Raw genomic sequence first — 20,058 nt, 5'->3', positions numbered from 1 at the left:
TTCAACTACAAAAACTAACACAAACTACTGAGCATGTTTCTTCAAGTACTCTAAGTTTTCGAAAAAAAAAAAAAAACAGCAAAGACTTGTAAGGATATCTTTGATCCAAAAATTTAATGCAGCTAAAACTGTACTACAGCTATCAAGATACAGGACACTAGGTTTGACATGCCAGTACGACTTTCAAGCCCCATTCAAAATGAAGTGATATTTGGTTATCACAGCCAACTGAGATTTTTCATGTTTTCCAGATGTCAGCTCCTCTTGTTTTCTTTACCGCCTTTAATCCTTTACTCACAGGAAGAACTTGATGTTTCTTGATCGTCTGCAATGCACCAGCGGTGTTGCCTGTAAATAGAAAACAAAATAGCCTCAGATGTGTGTTATTGAACTATTTTAAGAAACTTGGACCTTTGCCATATAACATTAGACCATTAATGGGTGGTCCCGTTGAAAGATTGAAAGATTTCCCGAGAAATCAGTCACTAAGTGATTCATTACAAAACACAAAAAAGATATCAGCAGATAAACCGCGGTCGTCGGTCAACATTCGCTAGGTTGGACACCTCCTGGTAAGCCCCAGAGACCCTGGGAGAGAGAGTTTGTTAGATGCTTGAGACCTACAAGAGGCCAACGCTTACCGCTCTGAAGCTCAATGTACACTGCTAGTAGTACAACACGCGCAGACAACTCCTTTGAATAACCAAGAGAACAAGCCTACAAACAAAGGATACAGGTTATCAGATAGTTCAGAAATGTCGCCGATTGCAAAGTGTCACAAGTGCTTCGTGTATGTAATTAGACAAAATGGGGTCAGCATAGATGCGACTGAAGCCATTCCGAAATCATTTCCAGGTATTCAAGGTTGCAAATGAGTGAATCCTTACCTGTTGTAAACACTTGCGTGCCTTGTCAAACTCACTTCGTAAACTGTACACACCAGCTAGATTGACAAGAAACGTGGCTCTTGCTTCATTCAAAGACTGAGGAAAGTTCATCTTTTCACAACCTGGTTTATGAACAAACCAACAAAAATCAGCTGCAATGTTGACACAAAAAATAGTCACTTTTACAACGAATGCCTCTCTTACCAAAAACTTGTTAGAACTAGCCAGTTCTATAGAAAGTGACCCAACTTTATCAGAGATACAATGGACATATTTCCAGTCTCAAATCATACGTTGTAGATTCAGTAAACTTCTGGTTTCTTATTCTGGTCTCGAACCAAATGCTGTTTGCGTTCGTCGGCAAATAGTTCCTTCACCTGAACTTGTTATAAAGTTTGCTGAGGTTTTTGAAAGTTTCATTCCACTCTACTTCCGCCAGAGTACAGAGCTTAAACCGTTATATCCGACGTCATCAATATTGACAATAAACCAAGACGAAAACAATGATGGAAAATAGGGACATAAATTCGGATACTTATAAAAACAATTTACGAGAAAGCAATGGCTTTTTAGGCTCAACTGAGTAGCAGCTTATTTGTAACAATGTACTTCGTGCCGGTGTTTTAGTCTTACCGTGAGGTTTAGAAGATTCTTTGTCTTTATCAACATTCTCGCCTGTACCAACTGTTAAAAGAATACTTACGTGTAAATACGTGTTTAAAAACAACATAAAAAGATTAACGATCCACATGTACCGCGGTCATACATGACATGATTACCCATGACCTTGAATGTCCTTGACATGATTATTGTATAATCTGCAGAGATGACGTCACAGCCGCTGATGTCGAAAATTCACTTTACGCTTTCGGCCAATCAGAAAAGAGATAGCAAATTCAATGTATAATAATGAGAGAAAAGAGGGATAAAAGTGAATTCACATAAAGTATAAGTAATGAAGCAAATTCAGTCCAAAAGTTCTTTGGAGATAAGGTTTCCAGACACAATAGACAGTTAAGCTACACTGTAGTCACCTGATGTGTTGTCCGCAGCAGTACTGGGTGGAGTGATACTAATATTGCTGATGTTCTCTGGTGACAAGTGCATGATGGCTTCAGGTAAACGATTCAGTTTGATGAGAGCCTCTGCAGCATACAAATGACCCAGGAACCTGAAACAAACATGTTAACATGTCAGCTACCTTCATCAGGAGCAAGGAAGCAACTATGGTACATGTACCAACAACGCGTTCACGAGAGGCCTTGAGAGTAATTATGCTATGACAAAAATTAGGGGTGCAGAGGAAGCACCTCTTACAGTACCAAGGATTTATCTAAAGCGAGTAGCTGCCTCTTAGACTAGGATGCTGTTTCAAGCTACATCATGTGGTATTTATGTGTCAACAAGTTTAAAACATAACATAGGCTCGCCTTTCTTCCCAAAAAAAGTTCTGTAAGAGGAGGGGTTACTCACTTGAGTGCTCCGACTAGATTTGATTGAGACAGTAGTTTCTGCGCATGTGCCAAGGCCATCACATTGTCTCCCAGTCCCAGCGCGACATACGCACTGCAGACTAGAATGGAACACCTGAAATGACAAACATAACAGTCAATACTATATAACAACTACTACAAATTCTCAGTTGACAAGTTAAAATCCTCTTGGATTTAAACCTTCCCAAAAGCGTGAACAACCACTGTTAAAACGATTACTTGACATTTCTTTACAGCAACGCTGGATTTATTCACGCCCTCCAGTCTGGGAAATGAAAAGCTGCTTATAGAGTAACTTCTAGAGTTTTACACCAAATAAGATTTTTGCAACATTTCAAAGAAAGTGGAGGCAACATGTTCATATGTTGTCGTTTATAGTGACCAATGCGCTCAGTTACACCTACTTAGTTCACAGGCATGCCTCTTAAAGGGAAGGTTTCATGGTTCGGCGCATATCTCTAAATCAAAATACTTTTGTCCACTTCTTATCAATGTTATCACTTTTAAAAAACCCCAGTCAGATGTAGTTCAGTAATCACATGCTATAGTTAGTCATGGCAGAATGACAGATGACCAAAATTCTCAGAAGAATTCAGTGGATTTTACCGACGCTGTCGACCATTGAATTTAGTTGACCCATACAACTTATTCTATGGTTGATGATTTTACAGCTATTTGCATGCAAAAGTAGGTAACTCGCTTACAATTGGTTCATAAACAATGAAAACTGGGCCTGTGACAGAAGGCGTGCACAGGCGAATAAATAATACAGACATGCGCTGAACCATCAAACCCTCCCTTTAAACTGAAAGAAATAGCGGATGTTACATGCCCGGGCGTGGATACGAATTTTATCTTCTCGCGTTGAACGTAGCTCACTCGTGAGATATCGAGCGCCCACTCGTGAGATATCGAGTTCAACACGAGAAGATAAAATTCGTATCCATAAGCGGGCATGTAATATTCTGTTTATTATATAAACATACTAACGACGACGTTTTTGACGATCTTCCGAAGATTTCCGACCACTTCCGAAGATTTCCCAAAATTGTTCCGAAGGCCAGACGAACGCTTCCGAACATTTTCCGAACATTTCTGAAGATTACTGAAGATTGCTGAAGACGACTGAAGAAGATCCGAAGATGTTTTGATCATACATCAACAAATTTAAGTGTAGTTAAAGGGACAAAAGAAAAATGTCATAAAAAAGGAATATCTTCACAGTGTGAAAGATAAAAAATAGTAAAATAGATAAAAAATAGTATCTTCACTGCGCACGATGAAGATATGATTTTTTAGTAAAAGGAGAAATCCTGGTATTTCACTGGTGTTTATATAATAAATAAATATATCAACCTAAAACATAATAGGCTCAAACACAATAGGCTTAAAAATCCCAGCTGGTGGAAGGTAGACCAGTTGGTTACTTACAAACATGACTGAAGAGTTGAACTAGGGTCTACCGAGAAATAGAGCTGGACTTGAACCCAGGACCTCTGGGTTTCAAGTCCGGTGCCCAGACCACTTGGGCCCGCTGCCTCCATAAGACAGAACAAATTAGTCTAGCAAATTCACATTTAGTACAATCTCATCTACCTCACCTATTCCTGTTTCCAATTTGTCTCCTATGGTTAGTCGAGTCCAATTTCAGAGATTCAAATCACTGTTAAGTTGGCTATGATTGTACTTGGTTGCCTAGCATTTTAAAGATCAGTTTACCGGTACTCACCTCAGGTGTGGAAGTTCACGAAGTTTAACAGGGGGCCCAGGGGGAGCTGGGATACTTGTTTCACTTTGTATTGACGAGGACCGACTAAACCCACCACTGTCACTGCAACATGACATATGTCAATCAACAACTACCTTGTACTGCATTCCAGCCAATAACTTACAACTTTTTACTAATAATATATGTTGATCTGGGCAGTTTCACTGTATTCATATACAACAATACACACATTGTATGTTGCATGAAATCAATGGAGGGAGAGAATTATCTTAGTTTGCAATACTTAGAATATTTAGAGAGCAGAAATCTTATGAAAGATACATTAAGAAAAATTCTCAAAACACCCAGACTTTAGTTATGTGAAAACCACACATGACATATGGACTAGAAAAATAAACCAAGTATTAGATCTATTTTTTCAGTAATAATAATAAAAAAAATTCAAGCTAAACTTGGACATGAATATTATAGAAACCATACCTTGAGGTATCTGTTTCTTGACTGACTGTGTCATCTTCCTTGGCCAGCTGACTCTCTAGCACACTCTCTGGCTCATGAACAGGAATCACTTCAGCACTTTTCAGCAGTAACAAAGCATTTTGAAGACATAACGAGGCAAATGCCAGGGTGCAGGCTGGCATAGCAGCAGACTGGCCCTTGCTTTCCCTGAAAATAATACTCACTGTAAATTTTATATCTAACATTATTTTGCAACACTTTGCAACACTTGAATTGTACTAAAATAGTAATTAACTGGGGATATTTCAGTGATGGAAGAAGAAAGTTTTGAACTACTTGTAACATCAAGGCTCAGTAGCAGAACTAAGAAAAATGAAAGAAATCATGCAGAAAACTTCTCTACCAGATGCCAGGACGATGAAACAAATTCAGGTTTTGAGAGAGAAGGAATTGTTCACTTTAATCAATTCAACAAAGTTATATAAATCTGCATCTGTAAGGAAAGAACAATTTTTGAACTAATAATATACATGAAAAAATTACTTGATTCTGATTGGCTGAGAGCAGTGCAGTTCAAGTGTAACACCAGTGCAAAAAGTGTAACACCAGTGTAAATTACACGTCGTAATTCTGGATTATTATTGACTGAAAGACAAAAGGAAATTTTCTTAGCCAATAATATCATGTAAAATGATAACGAAAATGTTCTGCGGAAACTTTGAAAAAAGTTTTCTCGAATTGAAAAAATGGCTTCAAGAAAGATCTTCCAGCACTTCCTCCACACATATTTTACATGTTTAAATTATTAATAAGTAATCATATGGTTTTTCTTATTCAATGTGAATTAATTTGCACTTGTGAGTTTTTCAGAAAGCTGAAATTCCACTCGCCGAAGCGGCTTGTGCAATTTCAGCTTTTAGAAAAACTCACTCAAGCAAATTAATCCCAAATTAAACTCAAAACCGTATGATTACCTATACTAATAAAGGCTTCTATACTTGCTCAACTGAGACGCATAACAGCCAAACATTCAAAAGACTGCTTTCCAACCATCATAGAAATGCAATAGCTCCACCACTCAAGCACCATAATGTACTGAGTTAAAGGAACTTTTAAGGGAAAACAGATCTTTATATTATTCAAGTAGACAATTTACTTACTCAGCACCACACTGTTTATCAGTTTCAGGAGAAAGAACAATCTTACGATGGGGCCCTGAGCCTACAACATCCTGAACAACATCACTCTTCTTGATGCACTGCTGTCGAAAGTCATCTGACTGTAACAAACATGTAACAAGCAATTATTACTGCTGTAGTGCACAACTTTACTTTTACACCACTTAGATGGTGATTTTCTTCTCTGATATGTATTATATTATAATCTGAAACAAGGGAATGTAATTAACTGTGCTATAAAAATAAATGTGAAACCAAAATGAAATTGAACAACAGCATACAACTCTTCACACCACATAACCATTGCTTTTTTTAGATTTCCATGTACACATGGTAGAGGACAGACAAGAGCTCTAAAGCCTGGTTTTCACTGGGACATAAGCATAAACATAACGATAGTGAGAGCACCCACAACACAAGTACAAGCATTGACACATGCATGGAATGGATAATGGCTTCATTTTTCGGTTCCACAGCTCCTTGATACAGTAAAACAAGATGGCAGACTTTCCCTTATGCTTATACTTGCAGCAGCACATTTTCATTCAACATAAACATAAGCACAAGCACAAGAAGAACAGAATTTTTTGTTCTGCTTGTGCTTTTGTCATAGTGAAAACCAGGCTTAAGAAGTAGCTATATTTGTTGCTGGCTGGTTAAGAACCTAAGAAAGTACAATTTACACTTTGAATAAACAGACTGCTGATCACATGCTACTTACCAACTGGAAAGCTACAATACAGCACTCAGCAAGTCGCAGCCAGAGACGAGGATTTGTGTGGTAAATTTGCACAGCTTCAACCAGACAGTCAAATGCTACAATGGGCCGGCCAGAAAACAGAAGCTGAATTCCTAAATTGTACAAAATTTCATGACGATGATTCACACCAAGTGTCACTAGAGAGCGGCTGGCCACTGGAGCATCTGAAGAGATACAGTAACAGTGTTATGTATATCCTTAAACAAGTCCCAAGTAAATCTACTGGAAAGATAATGTCAGCTTGTGATATGCCTGAAAAAGACCTCAAGTTTGGACAAGTTTGGAAAAAAAGATGGCATAAACCAATATTTATTTCAATTCACTTCTCTGAACCTCTGCAAAGATAACTTTAATGAATTGGAAAAAAAAATTACTGTTATTACAATATTTATTAAATCCATTTTGAAATCACTGGTTATCCTTGCAATCTGATTGGCTCTCAGTGGTGCGATTTATTCACGAATCGCACTATTTTTTGCTCTAAATCGCATCTTTTTCTCAGCCAATGAGAATGGGCCAGTAAAACATAACAACCCATCAGATTTCAAGATTAGTTTAAAGTAATCAATAAAATTTCAGGAAAATGAAAGGCAAAAAGCCACTGTGTGGAGAATTTTGCAAATACTATTGCCAAAACTTTGTTGTTATTGTAGCTTTTTTTCCAAAAAAAATTGACAAATTTAATTAACTAGTTTCTGAATGACGATTATGAGCTCTTTTAGGCTGAAGACCTACTTTAATGGAAGTTCCCAACTTTCAGTGTCCATTTTGATGAATATTTTGGCGATTTTTCTTCAACATCTGCTCAAGATCCGTATGATACTGAGTCCAGTAAAACATAAACAAACGAAAACCACACAACAACAAATTCAGAGTCATCTCAAGAAGGTAGATGTTTCCAGGTTTCCAGTAGTTTCAAACGAAGCAACAAAACAGCTCAACTCTGTTGCTGTGAATAAACATAGTCAACATACGCCACACTGCACAAAATAGTGAATGAACGAACGTCTTACGAAGCCGGTGCCAGTCCTGCCATCGTGGAAATATCTTAAAACAAATGGCGCTGCCAGAACTTGACAAGGTCCTGAGTATTGAGTCCTACGCTGAGGTTACAAAAAGAAACGGAGATGATAAGAGCTGGACCCCTTAAAATCATACCATTGAACGGCATTTAAAAGAAAAAAAACGTACTATCCACTTGGCATCGTACACTCGAGGGAGTTTCACAACTCAAAAGAAATCGATCGCAGAATTACACAGGATATGCACCTTCAAATTCCTTCTCCAAAGACAATGAAAAGTCGCAGCCTCAACCACAGAAGAAAGGTAGGCCTTCCATAATTGATTCAGGCGACGAGAATTGCACTTTTATACCTGAAGTAGACTATTTTCGACTTCAGATCAGAACTGCTTGTTTCTTTGTCATGCTCGAATGAGTTTTTGTCACATGACATCATTTTGCATACTAAATTAGACGCAAAGGTGTTTCCGGTTCCGCTTTTTTTTAACAAACCGGCTACTGGAACAATACACCAAAAATCTAAAATTTAAGGCGATAAAATTGTGCGATTTCAAAATGGATCTAATAAAGTGGCAATTGAACTGAGTGGAGTGCAATTTTGGTCTGAAATCATACTTGTGATTTCAAATCGAACGAGCGCGCAGCGCTCGTTTGATTTTGAAATCATGCATATAATTTCAGACCAAATTGCACTCCACTCAGTTCAATTACCATTATTTATACCTACTTGTACCTTTTTTGTACACTTCAGTGGCATATCAGGCAACTTTGGTCGAGCCACGGTTCGTATTTTGGCAGGACGTAGCCGAACCAAAATACCCATTGCAAGACTAAACGAACCTGTTATGCTGCCAAAGTGTACCAAAAAGGTATGATTAGGCATTTACCGTACCCAAATTTGACCAAGTGAGCATGATATCATAGCCATATCTGGTTAGTGACTTGATATCACAGGATATCAGGATAGTAGACAAGACTTCTGATTGGCTAATTCCGAACATGTTTTTATATGTGGTTTAGATTCATTTTTGGTTGAAAAGCTTTCAAGTCAGTTGATATTTATCTTTCTTTCTTTCAAATCTAATTTTATCATATTCTGAAACAGGTGGTAAGAAAACTCAAGCTTGTTTGAAAAACTTTCAATCAAAAGTACTTAAACGACAACATTTCAGACTGACCTAACACCTTGCTTGGAATGCATGTTATATGACAATATATATGGGTTAATGACCAATCATGAGGACAAGATGGCTGGATATTGGCCAAGTTTTTTTTTTGCGTGTTTATGGACTGAGACGGAGGCGAGGTCCATAAATTCGCAAAAAAAGAATGAGGCCAATATTTAGCCATCTTGGCCGAACAAGCTCGGTCAATAAAGGATTTATTACATGGTTTTTGGGGAAATTTTTCTTGTGGGACACAGTGGGTAGTCCCGCGCGGGCAAGAAAGCTCCATCTTGTCCGCTCGGGTAGCCAATCACAATGCTGGATTTGATTCATCTTGCCTGCTCACAGAGATAGCCATATAATACATTTTTGTTAATGTGCATGTGACACTAATACAAGGCAAATGAACCTCACATTATCATGATGATGTAAAACGAAAACACAAACATACTCTTGTCAACAGGAGGTAGTAAGGAGAGAGCCTTGTTGTTCTCCTGTAAAGCCTGTCTGAAGTAGAATGCCGCTAAGTTGTACTTGTGCATTTGGAAGTGAATACATCCCAGATCGTTGTAGTACATTGTGCTCACTGAATGACCTCGTTCTACAACATCACTTGGCTTTGGTGCACTGTTCAGCAGTTTAATGGATTTACGGAAATTCTGGCGGAGGTACTCAAAGTTGCTCTTGAGGAACAGACCCTCTGGAGTCTAGCAAAGAAGAACAATATCAGTTTACACCCTTTATAGTACCTGCAGACTTTGGAGAACACAAAAAACTAAGTTGTGATCAAAAGGATAAGATAATGTCTGCAGTGTCTGATCTAGAGCGTGCCATTTTGGGATTGGCGCAGTTCGATAGAAGATGTCTCCCAAGTATTTGTCACGTTGATAATTTTGGCACAGCAAACATCTGCAGCTACTGACCTGTAATTTTCCGTCGTTTCCTAAGTTTTTCGCAAACTTTGTGTGATGTTAAGTTTCAGAGAATTGACAATATAAAACAGCATGCGTTTTATGAATGTTTAAGACACGGAAAAATAAAAATGGCTGCAAGAGACTGACGTGAGATTCCTGGGAAAAAGAATAATAATTCTTATAGGGGGGTCAATTTTTAAAAATGCACGTGCTCATTGCGAACCCCTTACTTTTCACGCAGGATTGACGAAACGCGACCTGTTATTTCAGTTCAGTTATTGTCGTTCTGTTATATTATTGTCATGTCAAAGCAGAAAAAACTATTATCATTCTTTGGTTGATAAAACAAAAGAGAAGAACACAGACTGCAAATGGAAACTAGCAGAATCAACAACGTTGACGAAGATAAATTGAGTGATACTGATGAGCGTGAACCTTTTGTCGAACCGAAAGCCAATGCAGCAAGGAGAAACTTTCAATCTACCTGGTTGGAAAAATTCAAGTGGTTGCAATACGACAACACAGAAGGTATGTTGTGTTCGATTTGCATCGAGTCTAGCAAAGCAAATCCCTTCACTTCTGGCTGCATTAATTTCAGAACTTTGACACTGACTCGCCACATAGAAAGTCAGGATCATCAAAATGTTCTAAGGAAGTTCATATGGCCAGCAAATTTGAAAGAGCTGTTGTAAATTCCGTTTCTCTCCAGGAGAAAGCGGTGGTTAGTGCATTGAGAACTGTGTATTGGCTTGGTAAGGAATATATTGCTACCGAAAAATACAGATCTTTGTTGAATGTCCTTAAGTTGCATGGGTTGAAAACCTTACTGTAGGAAAGAATGCTTCAGTTCAAAGTGCTAAAGAATTCCAGTCAGTCAATGCTGAGAACACTCAAAGTGAACTCACTGAAAAGCTCCCCCTGTTTATTTTTTTTGACCTTTATAATATACATCTACTACCCACAACTCATTGATGCTGACTTAACTTTTTTTTTTATTTTTCACAAGCAAAAAACAGTGTGTCCCCCAAAAAACTGGAATGTCCCCTAGAAAATTGTTGACTAGATCAGACACTGTGTCTGCATATATAATTTAAAAAAATTCAAGTCAGGAAGCCATTGATTGATCGTTCCTGATACTGAAACAGCACAACACCAAAGATTTGTTACTTGTTCTAAACTTTGAAAATTCAATCTTTCCAGTCAACATTCAATCAATCAAGTTTTGCCTCCACTGATCCACTGAAAGCAGTGCAGTTCTTTTATTGTTACTCCAGTAATACTGAACTAACAGCCCAACAGTATTTATTAGAAACTAATACCTGTCTCTCTCTAATAATATGCCTCCCATTTCTTACCTTCCTAAGAGTGTTGCAATACATACAAAGATCTTACCATATTATTTGTGTTAAGAACTGTTTTTATTTCACGTTTGCAGGCTTTCATTGACTTCAACAGGATATTTAGTCGAGCTTTATGCTGTAAACAAAACAAACTGACGTTAATAGTAACCTAATACTGTACACATGTTCTTTTGTACTCCTGATACTTACAACAAGACCAACAAGACACCAAGACTACCAATCCCCTTTACTTTTGCATGGGTCTTATTTTTGCAATCTTTGGTAGATCATATAAAGTTAACTAAAACTACTCAAAATTTATCCAGACAGAAGTTGAAGAGTTCATAAAAAAGGGTTATGACAGTGATAATGACAGCCACTAAAGAATTGCCCTGTATTTTATCAACAATTAAGCTGGTGTCTCAGTTTTACTCATGACATAAGGGATATCACAAAAATTTTATGCACCAATTTTGAACGATTTTCATGAATTCTAACCCCTTCATGAAATCTAAACAAAGGGCATTACCCAAGATGGCAAGACTGACTTTCCACAGTAAATGTGAAAGTCTGTGCTGGAATACCTTTTCCTCAATTTTCAATTAATTTTTGCCAGTTTACAAGTGACTCTTCTTACCTAACCTCGTAGACAACCCAAGACCATGCCCAAATGTTACATTAACAAAATGTCAGTAATAATTTTACAAGGACAATATATGCAACATACACCACTGTTTCAGTACCTGATGAATACGGAGTTTTAAAGTTTCATCGACTTCCTTGACAGGCTGAGGTGCAGACTGGCCTGGTGGTCCAAGCTGAGCTTGTAATCCACCTTGGATGATCTGAGACTTGTACAAAAACATGTTCATTCAATAGTGGCTTATCTTAAGTTAGCAAATAAACAATGAGCAACATCAGCGATCACTCAAAAATTTGACGGTATGTCTATGCCATATACAGTAATGTGTGATACATCAAATATAATTCACTGACCATGAATGAGCCTAGATGTATTTGCTACTTGACAAACTGTTCATGCAATAATTATTGTTGTTGTGATTGTGGTTTTGGTTTTTCATTTTTTAGCCACATTTACACAGTTTTCAACTTGGAGAGCATGTAAAAAGGTTTCTTTCAAACAAATTTTGTCCTGAAAACCTTAAGAATAGCTGCTGCGCCCAGGACTACTAGATGGCACTTTTTGCTGGTCACCTGCATTTGTAGGAAACCCTGAACAGATTGCGCATTTTGTGTCAATGAGGTCTTTGTGTTATCAAAAAGGTAAGTGGCTCAAATGGTATCAAAATGTGTATTTGCAACTAAATTTAAATCCAGTTGTATGAAAACAATGACATTTCAATGTTAACTACTGACAAAAATAATTGAATACAAGTAAGCTATTGACTGAGAGCTAAATACACTACTCGTACAAGATTAAATAGTTATTTGAATATTACCTCTACTGGTTTACTTGATCCAAATACCATGGATTCTAAAACTGTCAGAACATTATGAGCTTTGTCAGCCTAATAGAGATAAGTAGATGTAGCTGTGTAAACAGATTATTCTGAAGCATCTAACAACATAAACAGTGCGTGTGAAGTTTACAGTTCAATTGATTTTAACAGTTTGAGTCCCAGGCTATGACATTAATGCATTCTGTAAAAATCTCTCTCCATGAATTTTGTGCTGAGACTATGACACTTGATAGGTTCCATTTGAACAACCAAACCTAAAACAATTGAGTTCTAGTCAGGCCTGAGTTCTAATAGGGATTCAGGGGCAAATGACTGCAAAATAGGAATACATGTTTATTATAGAGTAACAGTACAACAGGAAAGATGTTTTACCAACACATAAATTGTATCACTGAGTGAGATAGTGAGATCTAAAGGCAATAAAACAGAGCAAAGCAGTACAAGAACACTATGGTGGGTTACTTCACTGCAATACATAGTTGGAACAAGTTTCTAGTCCTATCAGAAATTGTCTACATAATAGTCTCTGATCCTTTTTGGCAGCCTGAATTTCTCTAGATGATTCTGCTGAGTGCAGACTCCTTAGAAATGTCACTTAATGTTAACAAGAGTTTTGAGTTACCAAGAGAAAAATGCAAGATGCAAACATAAGGAAAGTCAACTTTAGTTTGTGTTAGTGCAAGGTTTAAGGAGTCAGCTATACATGTAAGTAACAATTTCACTGTGAAACACAACATTCACCATGACTAGATACACTGTGCAGCATTACAAGATTCGGTTTTCTTAAAATGAGACCAGCGTAGTTGGAAGTTTTGTAAAAGAAGATCTTCACAATTTGTATGTGGAATTAAAACTCTCTAGACTGAGGCAAAGCTACTGAATAATTGAATGGCTTGGTGCAAGACTGACGTAAGTGACTTTTTCGGGTGAAAAATGATTTTTTTGTTCAAAAGCGCCCGAATTTTTGCGTGTCGTCTTCAACTGAGTAGAAGAGCATAGCCCCGTATATTTTTTTAGTTAGTTTGCGCTTTGTCTTCGGAAAAAAAGAAAGAAACATTAGGACAACGGTGACTTCAAAACAATAATACAGGGCTGCAAAACGAAATGGATGAACATGGGCCTTAGAGAAAGATGAGCCTATAGCTTGACAGTTACAGTAAAGGTAACATAACCCCACGGCTAGCGTTAGACCTAAAAGCAAACCCTAACCCTTGGCCTAGGTTTAGCATTTAGTGTTAGGGTTACCGTTTTAGTGCTAGGGTTTAGGGTTAAGGCTAGGGCTAGGGCTAGGGCTAGGGTTAGGGTTAGGGCTAGGGCTAGGGCTAGGGCTAGGGCTAGGGCTAGGGCTAGGGCTAGGGCTAGGGCTAGGGCTAGGGCTAGGGCTAGGGCTAGGGCTAGGGCTAGGGCTAGGGCTAGGGCTAGGGCTAGGGCTAGGGCTAGGGCTAGGGCTAGGGCTAGGGCTAAGGCTAGGGCTAGGGCTATGGCTAGGGTTTAGGGTGAAGGCTAGGGCTAGGGCTAGGGTTTAGGGTTAAGGCTAGGGCTAGGGCTAGGGCTAGGGCTAGGGCTAGGGGTTAGGGTTAGGGTTAGAGTCTCTAAACACTTTGTGGTAGGGGTGTTCTATTTTGGTGCTAGCCTAGGGAAAATAATAAAACAAGAAAACGCTTCATTTCATAAACACAGCATGCATGATCGGGAATCTAAATAAAGTCAACGACCAGTGTCTATTAGCGGTGGTTACCTATCTTCTGAGAGTGAAACGTTTTGCCATCAGTGAAAACATGAAACTCGTTTAGAACAAAAAAGAGTTGGGTTTGCATTCTTTCGAAAAAAAAAGTGAAAATCACTAGCGAAATGCGACATTTCATAGGTGCTACTGCGATGATGTAAAACGTTTTGAAATCCAATGTGCTATAACAGCGATGCTTGCCATTACTTTGACTGCGTGACGAACAACAAATACCTTATAAAACATATTTCGTGAAACGTTTTGCAATCAGTGAAAACATGAAACTCCTTAAGAACTAAAAAGAGTTTGGTTTGCATTCTTTCAAAAAAAAAAAAAGTGAAAATCACTGGCGAAATGCGGCATTTCATAGGTGCTACTGCGATGTAAAACGTTTTGAAATTCAATGAGCTATAACAGCGCAGCTTGCCATTACTTTGACTGCGTGACGAACAACAAATACTTTACAAAACATATTTCGTGAAATGTTGCCACGAGGAATTAACGCTTGACATTCGAAGAGAGACGATTTTTCCGAATTACAGTACTTGAACGGCTGAGTCAATCTGAAATTGCTCCGTCTCTGCGATAATTAAATACCCTGTATATTTGTGAAAACACTGAACTGAATCTAAGCGGGAAAACCGAAACAAATGGAAAATATATAGCAAAAGGAATGGCATTTTTAAAGACAAAAGACTTACACTGTTGTCTCTTTCTCTCGCCATCTTCTAACCTCACAAACGAATCATTCCATTGGGATTCCATGATAATAAAGGCAAGCGATCGAAAGCCGCTAGTCCATAATATGATTGGCGTTTGTTTGCCCCAGTTCCCAAAAGGTCAACTGTCACACTGTAACACAACAATGGTCAACAATCGCGACTTTGGATCAATCATTTCTCTTACATGAAAACATTGGCCATTTATTCCTGGAAAGAATCGGGGCTTAGGGCTATTTTTGTCTAAATGAAGTAATACATTACTTTTCTCAGTGAAAAAAATCTTTTCCGTCGATTCTGTTTCAATTAATATTCCGTTGGCTGAGCGAAATGTAAGTTTGTCACGTTTTCCATTGCCGACTGAGATCGACTGACAAGACCTATCGAGATGCATTAAAGATTATTATGGGATATCCCTGAGCAACTTCAACACGGCAAGGCCTACGGGCCGACTAAACAGAATTTTTTAGAGTCTAAAAGCACTTCTTTATTTCCAAACGTTCTGCACAGCAACATTTGGCAAATGGGCCACTTCTCGCCATCGACTCATTTTTTAGCATGAGAAGTGCTTTCAAACTCCTCGCCTGGCTTCAGTGTGCCTTCGACCGCTTAGCGATCTTGGAACAGCAACACATCTCGCTTCTTTGAGATATGCTAGTGACTTATGGGTTTCCGGACTTAATGAAGTCCTTTCACCGCCAGGCGGGCGCAAATATGAGTCAAATAAGCGGACTTCATGCAACAGGTGAGGTTTCAACTTGTCTGATCGAAAGCTTGACGTTGTCTTGCGCGCCAAAATAATGCAAACGCAAGCTTACGTCACAACGTAGTCGAAGAAATTCATTTCCAGATCCCGTCTTTGAGCGAGTAAACTTTCCACTTTGTTTTGTACATCAGGCGAAAAAAACAAGGAATACAAACACAGGGCAATGTTTTCCTATTACGTTGGAGACCACATGCAAAAATTTGGGCGCTTTTGAACGAAAAAATCATTTTTCACCCGAAAAAGTCACTTACGTCAGTCTTGCACTAAGCCATTCAATTATGTTGAATGTTACAATACCTTGTAAAGTGCCAGATAAATTTCACTGAGCAAGAAACAGATTTTACATCCAATTGATTCCTCTATAAAAATAAAAAAATAGTTATGTACCAGGTAGAGCTACATGTCACAAGATCTTTCCTTTATGTTATACAGTGACAGCAAGTAAACAAATAAAAAACATAAAAAATAAGGTAACATTTATTTTTCAAAAATTACAATCATGAGTTACTTAGCAGACACAAACCAAGCTACTTGTGTTCTGAGTAAAAACTGCATGGTCTATTACCAAAATCTTCTTTTGTGTTGGTGGGTCAAACAGAAATTACATGCAGATACAATCACTGTATAAAGCAGTTTTCAACTGTGTGTCGTAAAACCAAAACCATAGTAATCACTCCGGCCAATCACAATGGACACAGACAATCCAATGAACCAATCACAACTTTAACCAAAGACCAGTACCAGTATCTGATGCAAAGCGTGAGCAAACAAGTTTTTCATGCAAATCATCCAGCAAAGTAATGCAAAACCAAAGAAAATGTTAATTACTTTCAACATGCAAGAGAAAACCGCTCACACAGTGTTAAAATATATAAATGATACCTTACCTAGAGGTTCAACAATCTTAAATAGTCTTTCAAGAATTGACAACGCTTTGTTGTACTGTCTTAACTGAAAAAGAGCCAGATAATATAATAAACATTAATTGTTAACTACAGCTGTGTTGTAACACCACTACAATGTTTAAGTTCTCTGTACCCTGCTAGCTGTCCCTCTACCTTTCTTGGATAAATCAGATAAGAGGAAGATGGCTTCTTCTTTCCTGATTTATCTAGGAGAGATCAAAGTGACTGCTATCATGGTAACATTGTGCTGTCCTTACATTTTGCAAGACTTCTAAGAAGTTCTACCTAGCACTAATGAACTTATCTGGCAGTACCCACAGCTAAATTATCACAATCAAAATCACCACAGCTACACAAAACAGGTAACACTTTGATGACTACTTCAAATTGGTCAATATTGAGTTGAAAGGCAAAACAAAAAAGACCAACTTTCCACAAGCCATGTCAATTTGTTAAACTAGTTTTTAGTTACAGAAGATGCAAGTACACAACATAACAAATGCTACAACTTAGGTATTTGCACGTTTCCTGTATATAACAGCAAGGGAATATTCCATATTGTCAACTTACATGAAAGTAAATTACAGACTCATTATACAGCAGGTAAGCTGTATCAATATCATCTATTTCTTCCCCAGTGTCACCACTGTCTTTTTCAATCTAAAACAAACAAAACGGTTTGTAGAATATAACATGTGGAGATGAAAAATGACTTAAATACAGTTAAGGTCTTAATTGTACAGTGTTGTCATTATACTCACTTGTTTTCTTATCTGAAGTAAGTTCCTGCCACATTCTTCAGTTCCTGTACAGTTTAAGTGATAGAACTGTGCTACTGTTTTGTTATGCTGAACCTTTGGATCATTCTTCCTCAGCTCTGACAGTTTGTTCAATGCAACCAAGCATCTGTTATGGCAAAGAAATGAAACAAAACTTAAATCCGCTAGAAGAAGAAAAACTTAGATAACTACTATGATTTTAGAATTTTACTTCCTAATTTCAAAAAAATCATAGCATCTGCAAAAATTAAACTACATTTAAAATAACTGTAAAATTTCTCAGAGATTCATTACTCTTAGCAGTGATCAATAAATTATTACAGTATTGACAATAAGTATTTCAGTAAGGCAAACTCAGTTTTTAAATGTTTTAGTATTACTACAAATAAGGAACATCAACAAGTAAGCCATATTGGTATTCTCAGCATTGGACTGCAACTAGCTTGCAATAGAGGCTCATGCGGGGAAATAGCATTAAAAAGAGATTAATGCCATTTGCATTTGAAAAGACTCCAAGCATTAGCCTCAGTTGCAAGCTACGTGTAGTTCTTGTCCGACACTAGATACAAGAATATGAATATGGTCTATTGTTGAAACATGAGATATAAAATTTTTACATGTAGGTATTTCCAATTTTTGAATGTTCAGCTTGTTTCTCACCTGTCGTATTGTTTACTTTCAAACTCAACATGAGCATTGTTGGCAAGTTCTCGTTCAGCATCAGTGACACCCACTCTAGGAATCACCTCGGCTTGGACATCTGTATTATCCACTGGAGCCTCTGACATGGTGCTGTAAAAACCAACAATAATGACTGAATGGCTGTTCTACTTATGTATCATAATGTTACATTATGTATTGTTTTTTATACTTGGAGATTCTAAAATGTACTTTGACTCTGAAGAAGTTGACAGTATAAGAAATCTGTCACAATGTAAACATAAACACATACTCATTTCTCCACTCACCCAAGGACAATAATATTAGGTGCTGATAAATTTTGTACAAGCCTCTCTACACTTATATATTAACGCAAGAGTATCAGTAGTTCAGAAAGATTACATCAACATATGTGTTCTTAAAGAAATGAAGTCACAAAGTAATCTGATACAATAAACTCTTAAACAGTTCACAGTTTCCCATGTGTGATCTGATATCAAAATCGAAAGCACTTACAGAAGAAAAATTGCTACAAATTTCAATGATCACATCTCTACGTGTACCTGAGGTTAAAACATTACTACACAGCTTGCCATATTGCACTGACCAACGTTCATGTAAACAAAGTTCATCATCATCAGCATCATCTTTTATTTACCACACCATAAACAATAAAAAATAATAACAATAACAAAAGGCAGCCCACCCAAGAATCCACCGAGTACAGCCGTGAAACGGCAGCTGAACTTCTTATAGCGGAGGCCACCTCAGTTGTTAATATGTTGTACAGTTGTGACATGATTATTGATATTTTTTGCACCCATAATCTGACAGCTCAAGCCTTGCATTTCAAAGGATGTATAACTATCAGTCATGTTAGCCAATGAGTAGTGGTTGGATAAAAATTGATAATGATTATGTAAGCTCAGTTGTTCAAAAAATGAATGACGCTTTTTACAGGATGTAAAACTAAGCAGCTCGTGTATGTGCCTTTACATAGAGGCATATCAGATTGAAAAATGGAGCCTGTTAACGAATATACTGGTAACAATTCTGGTTAAAAATAAGCTTGCAATCGTGCTATTAATACCTGTAATTTTAATATCAAGAAAATATCCTAAATAAAACAACTTGAAACAAAACGGCTTGCAAACGTCTTTAAGTTATGTATGGTAAAAGCGAATGTTAAGCTTCCAAAAACTGACAAAAAAACCTTTACCTTAAACAAACTTAAGCTTAACTTAAAGTCTTACGCATGCATAAATCGTAGGTCTCGCAGTTCAAGTACTGAGAGGTACATGTAAACTTACGTTGAACTACAATAGCCTTTTGCCGCCGGGTTTTACAGTATTACTTTGTAATATCAACGACCAGATTTACTTTGAAAACTGTCAGATTCGCAGATCAAGTTCTAGTTAACGGAAAAGAAAACGAGTCATAACATACTTAGGGGTTCTAGCATATTTTACTCCAACCTCGAGACGAAGCCATACGCATCGAACACACGCTGGAGTAGACGTAAGACAACGCTTCTTTTTAAACATCTAGCACGAAAAAAAATCCTGAAATTGCTAGTAGATGGAAAATTGATCCTACTTTCAGTAAAATCGTACCTTTCAAGTAAATTATCCTTGATTTCCTGTTCCAAAATATTGCCAGCTCCGGCAACCAAAACCTCCTCCTAGTGACTAATGAGACGACTGAGTACAGTCAGCGGCGCTACGTGAAGAAGTAGGTGTTTCATGTAAAAAATAATTTGTGTCCCAATGGTCGTTTGTCATCAGTCATTAGTGGGTTGACTATTTGACTAGTAATAGACGCACCAACCCACCAATGACTGATGACAAACTTTACACGAGTCTTCCAGCCAATACCATCATGACTATACTGACCAATCACGTTCAACGGACCTGACTTATAACATCGACTGACACACACCATTCACTTGACTCTGAAGATGACTTCCGCTCAGGTTGTCGAAACGTCAGTCACCAACAACAGTTCTTTTCAGAACTACACTCACCCGGACGATCACACTATACGAACTACTGATACTCCTGGGTTCAAACCATTTA

The 20,058-nt window shown here is 37.7% G+C and overlaps 1 protein-coding gene across 1 annotated transcript; it reads right to left on the bottom strand.

Annotated features, from left to right (window-relative positions):
• Positions 1-102: 102 nt before the first annotated feature.
• LOC145501331 (CCR4-NOT transcription complex subunit 10-like) lies at positions 103-19,681 on the bottom strand. The gene is made up of 20 exons (XM_081480822.1): positions 19,597-19,681; positions 17,984-18,115; positions 17,306-17,450; positions 17,115-17,204; positions 16,527-16,590; positions 15,937-15,998; positions 12,408-12,476; positions 11,691-11,798; positions 11,000-11,083; positions 9,145-9,400; positions 6,468-6,670; positions 5,729-5,847; positions 4,590-4,775; positions 4,110-4,211; positions 2,361-2,474; positions 1,922-2,058; positions 1,521-1,571; positions 888-1,009; positions 642-717; positions 103-348 (listed from the first exon to the last, which is right to left on the bottom strand). Exons 2-20 carry the CDS (start codon positions 18,109-18,111, stop codon positions 239-241), a joined length of 2,226 nt encoding a protein of 741 aa, XP_081336948.1. The 5' UTR covers positions 18,112-18,115; positions 19,597-19,681; the 3' UTR covers positions 103-238.
• Positions 19,682-20,058: the final 377 nt, after the last annotated feature.

Source organism: Orbicella franksi, chromosome 10, assembly GCF_964199315.1.
Source record: "Orbicella franksi chromosome 10, jaOrbFran1.1, whole genome shotgun sequence".
NCBI classification, from domain to species: domain Eukaryota; kingdom Metazoa; phylum Cnidaria; class Anthozoa; order Scleractinia; family Merulinidae; genus Orbicella; species Orbicella franksi.
This window is presented reverse-complemented; position numbering and strand designations above follow the sequence as displayed.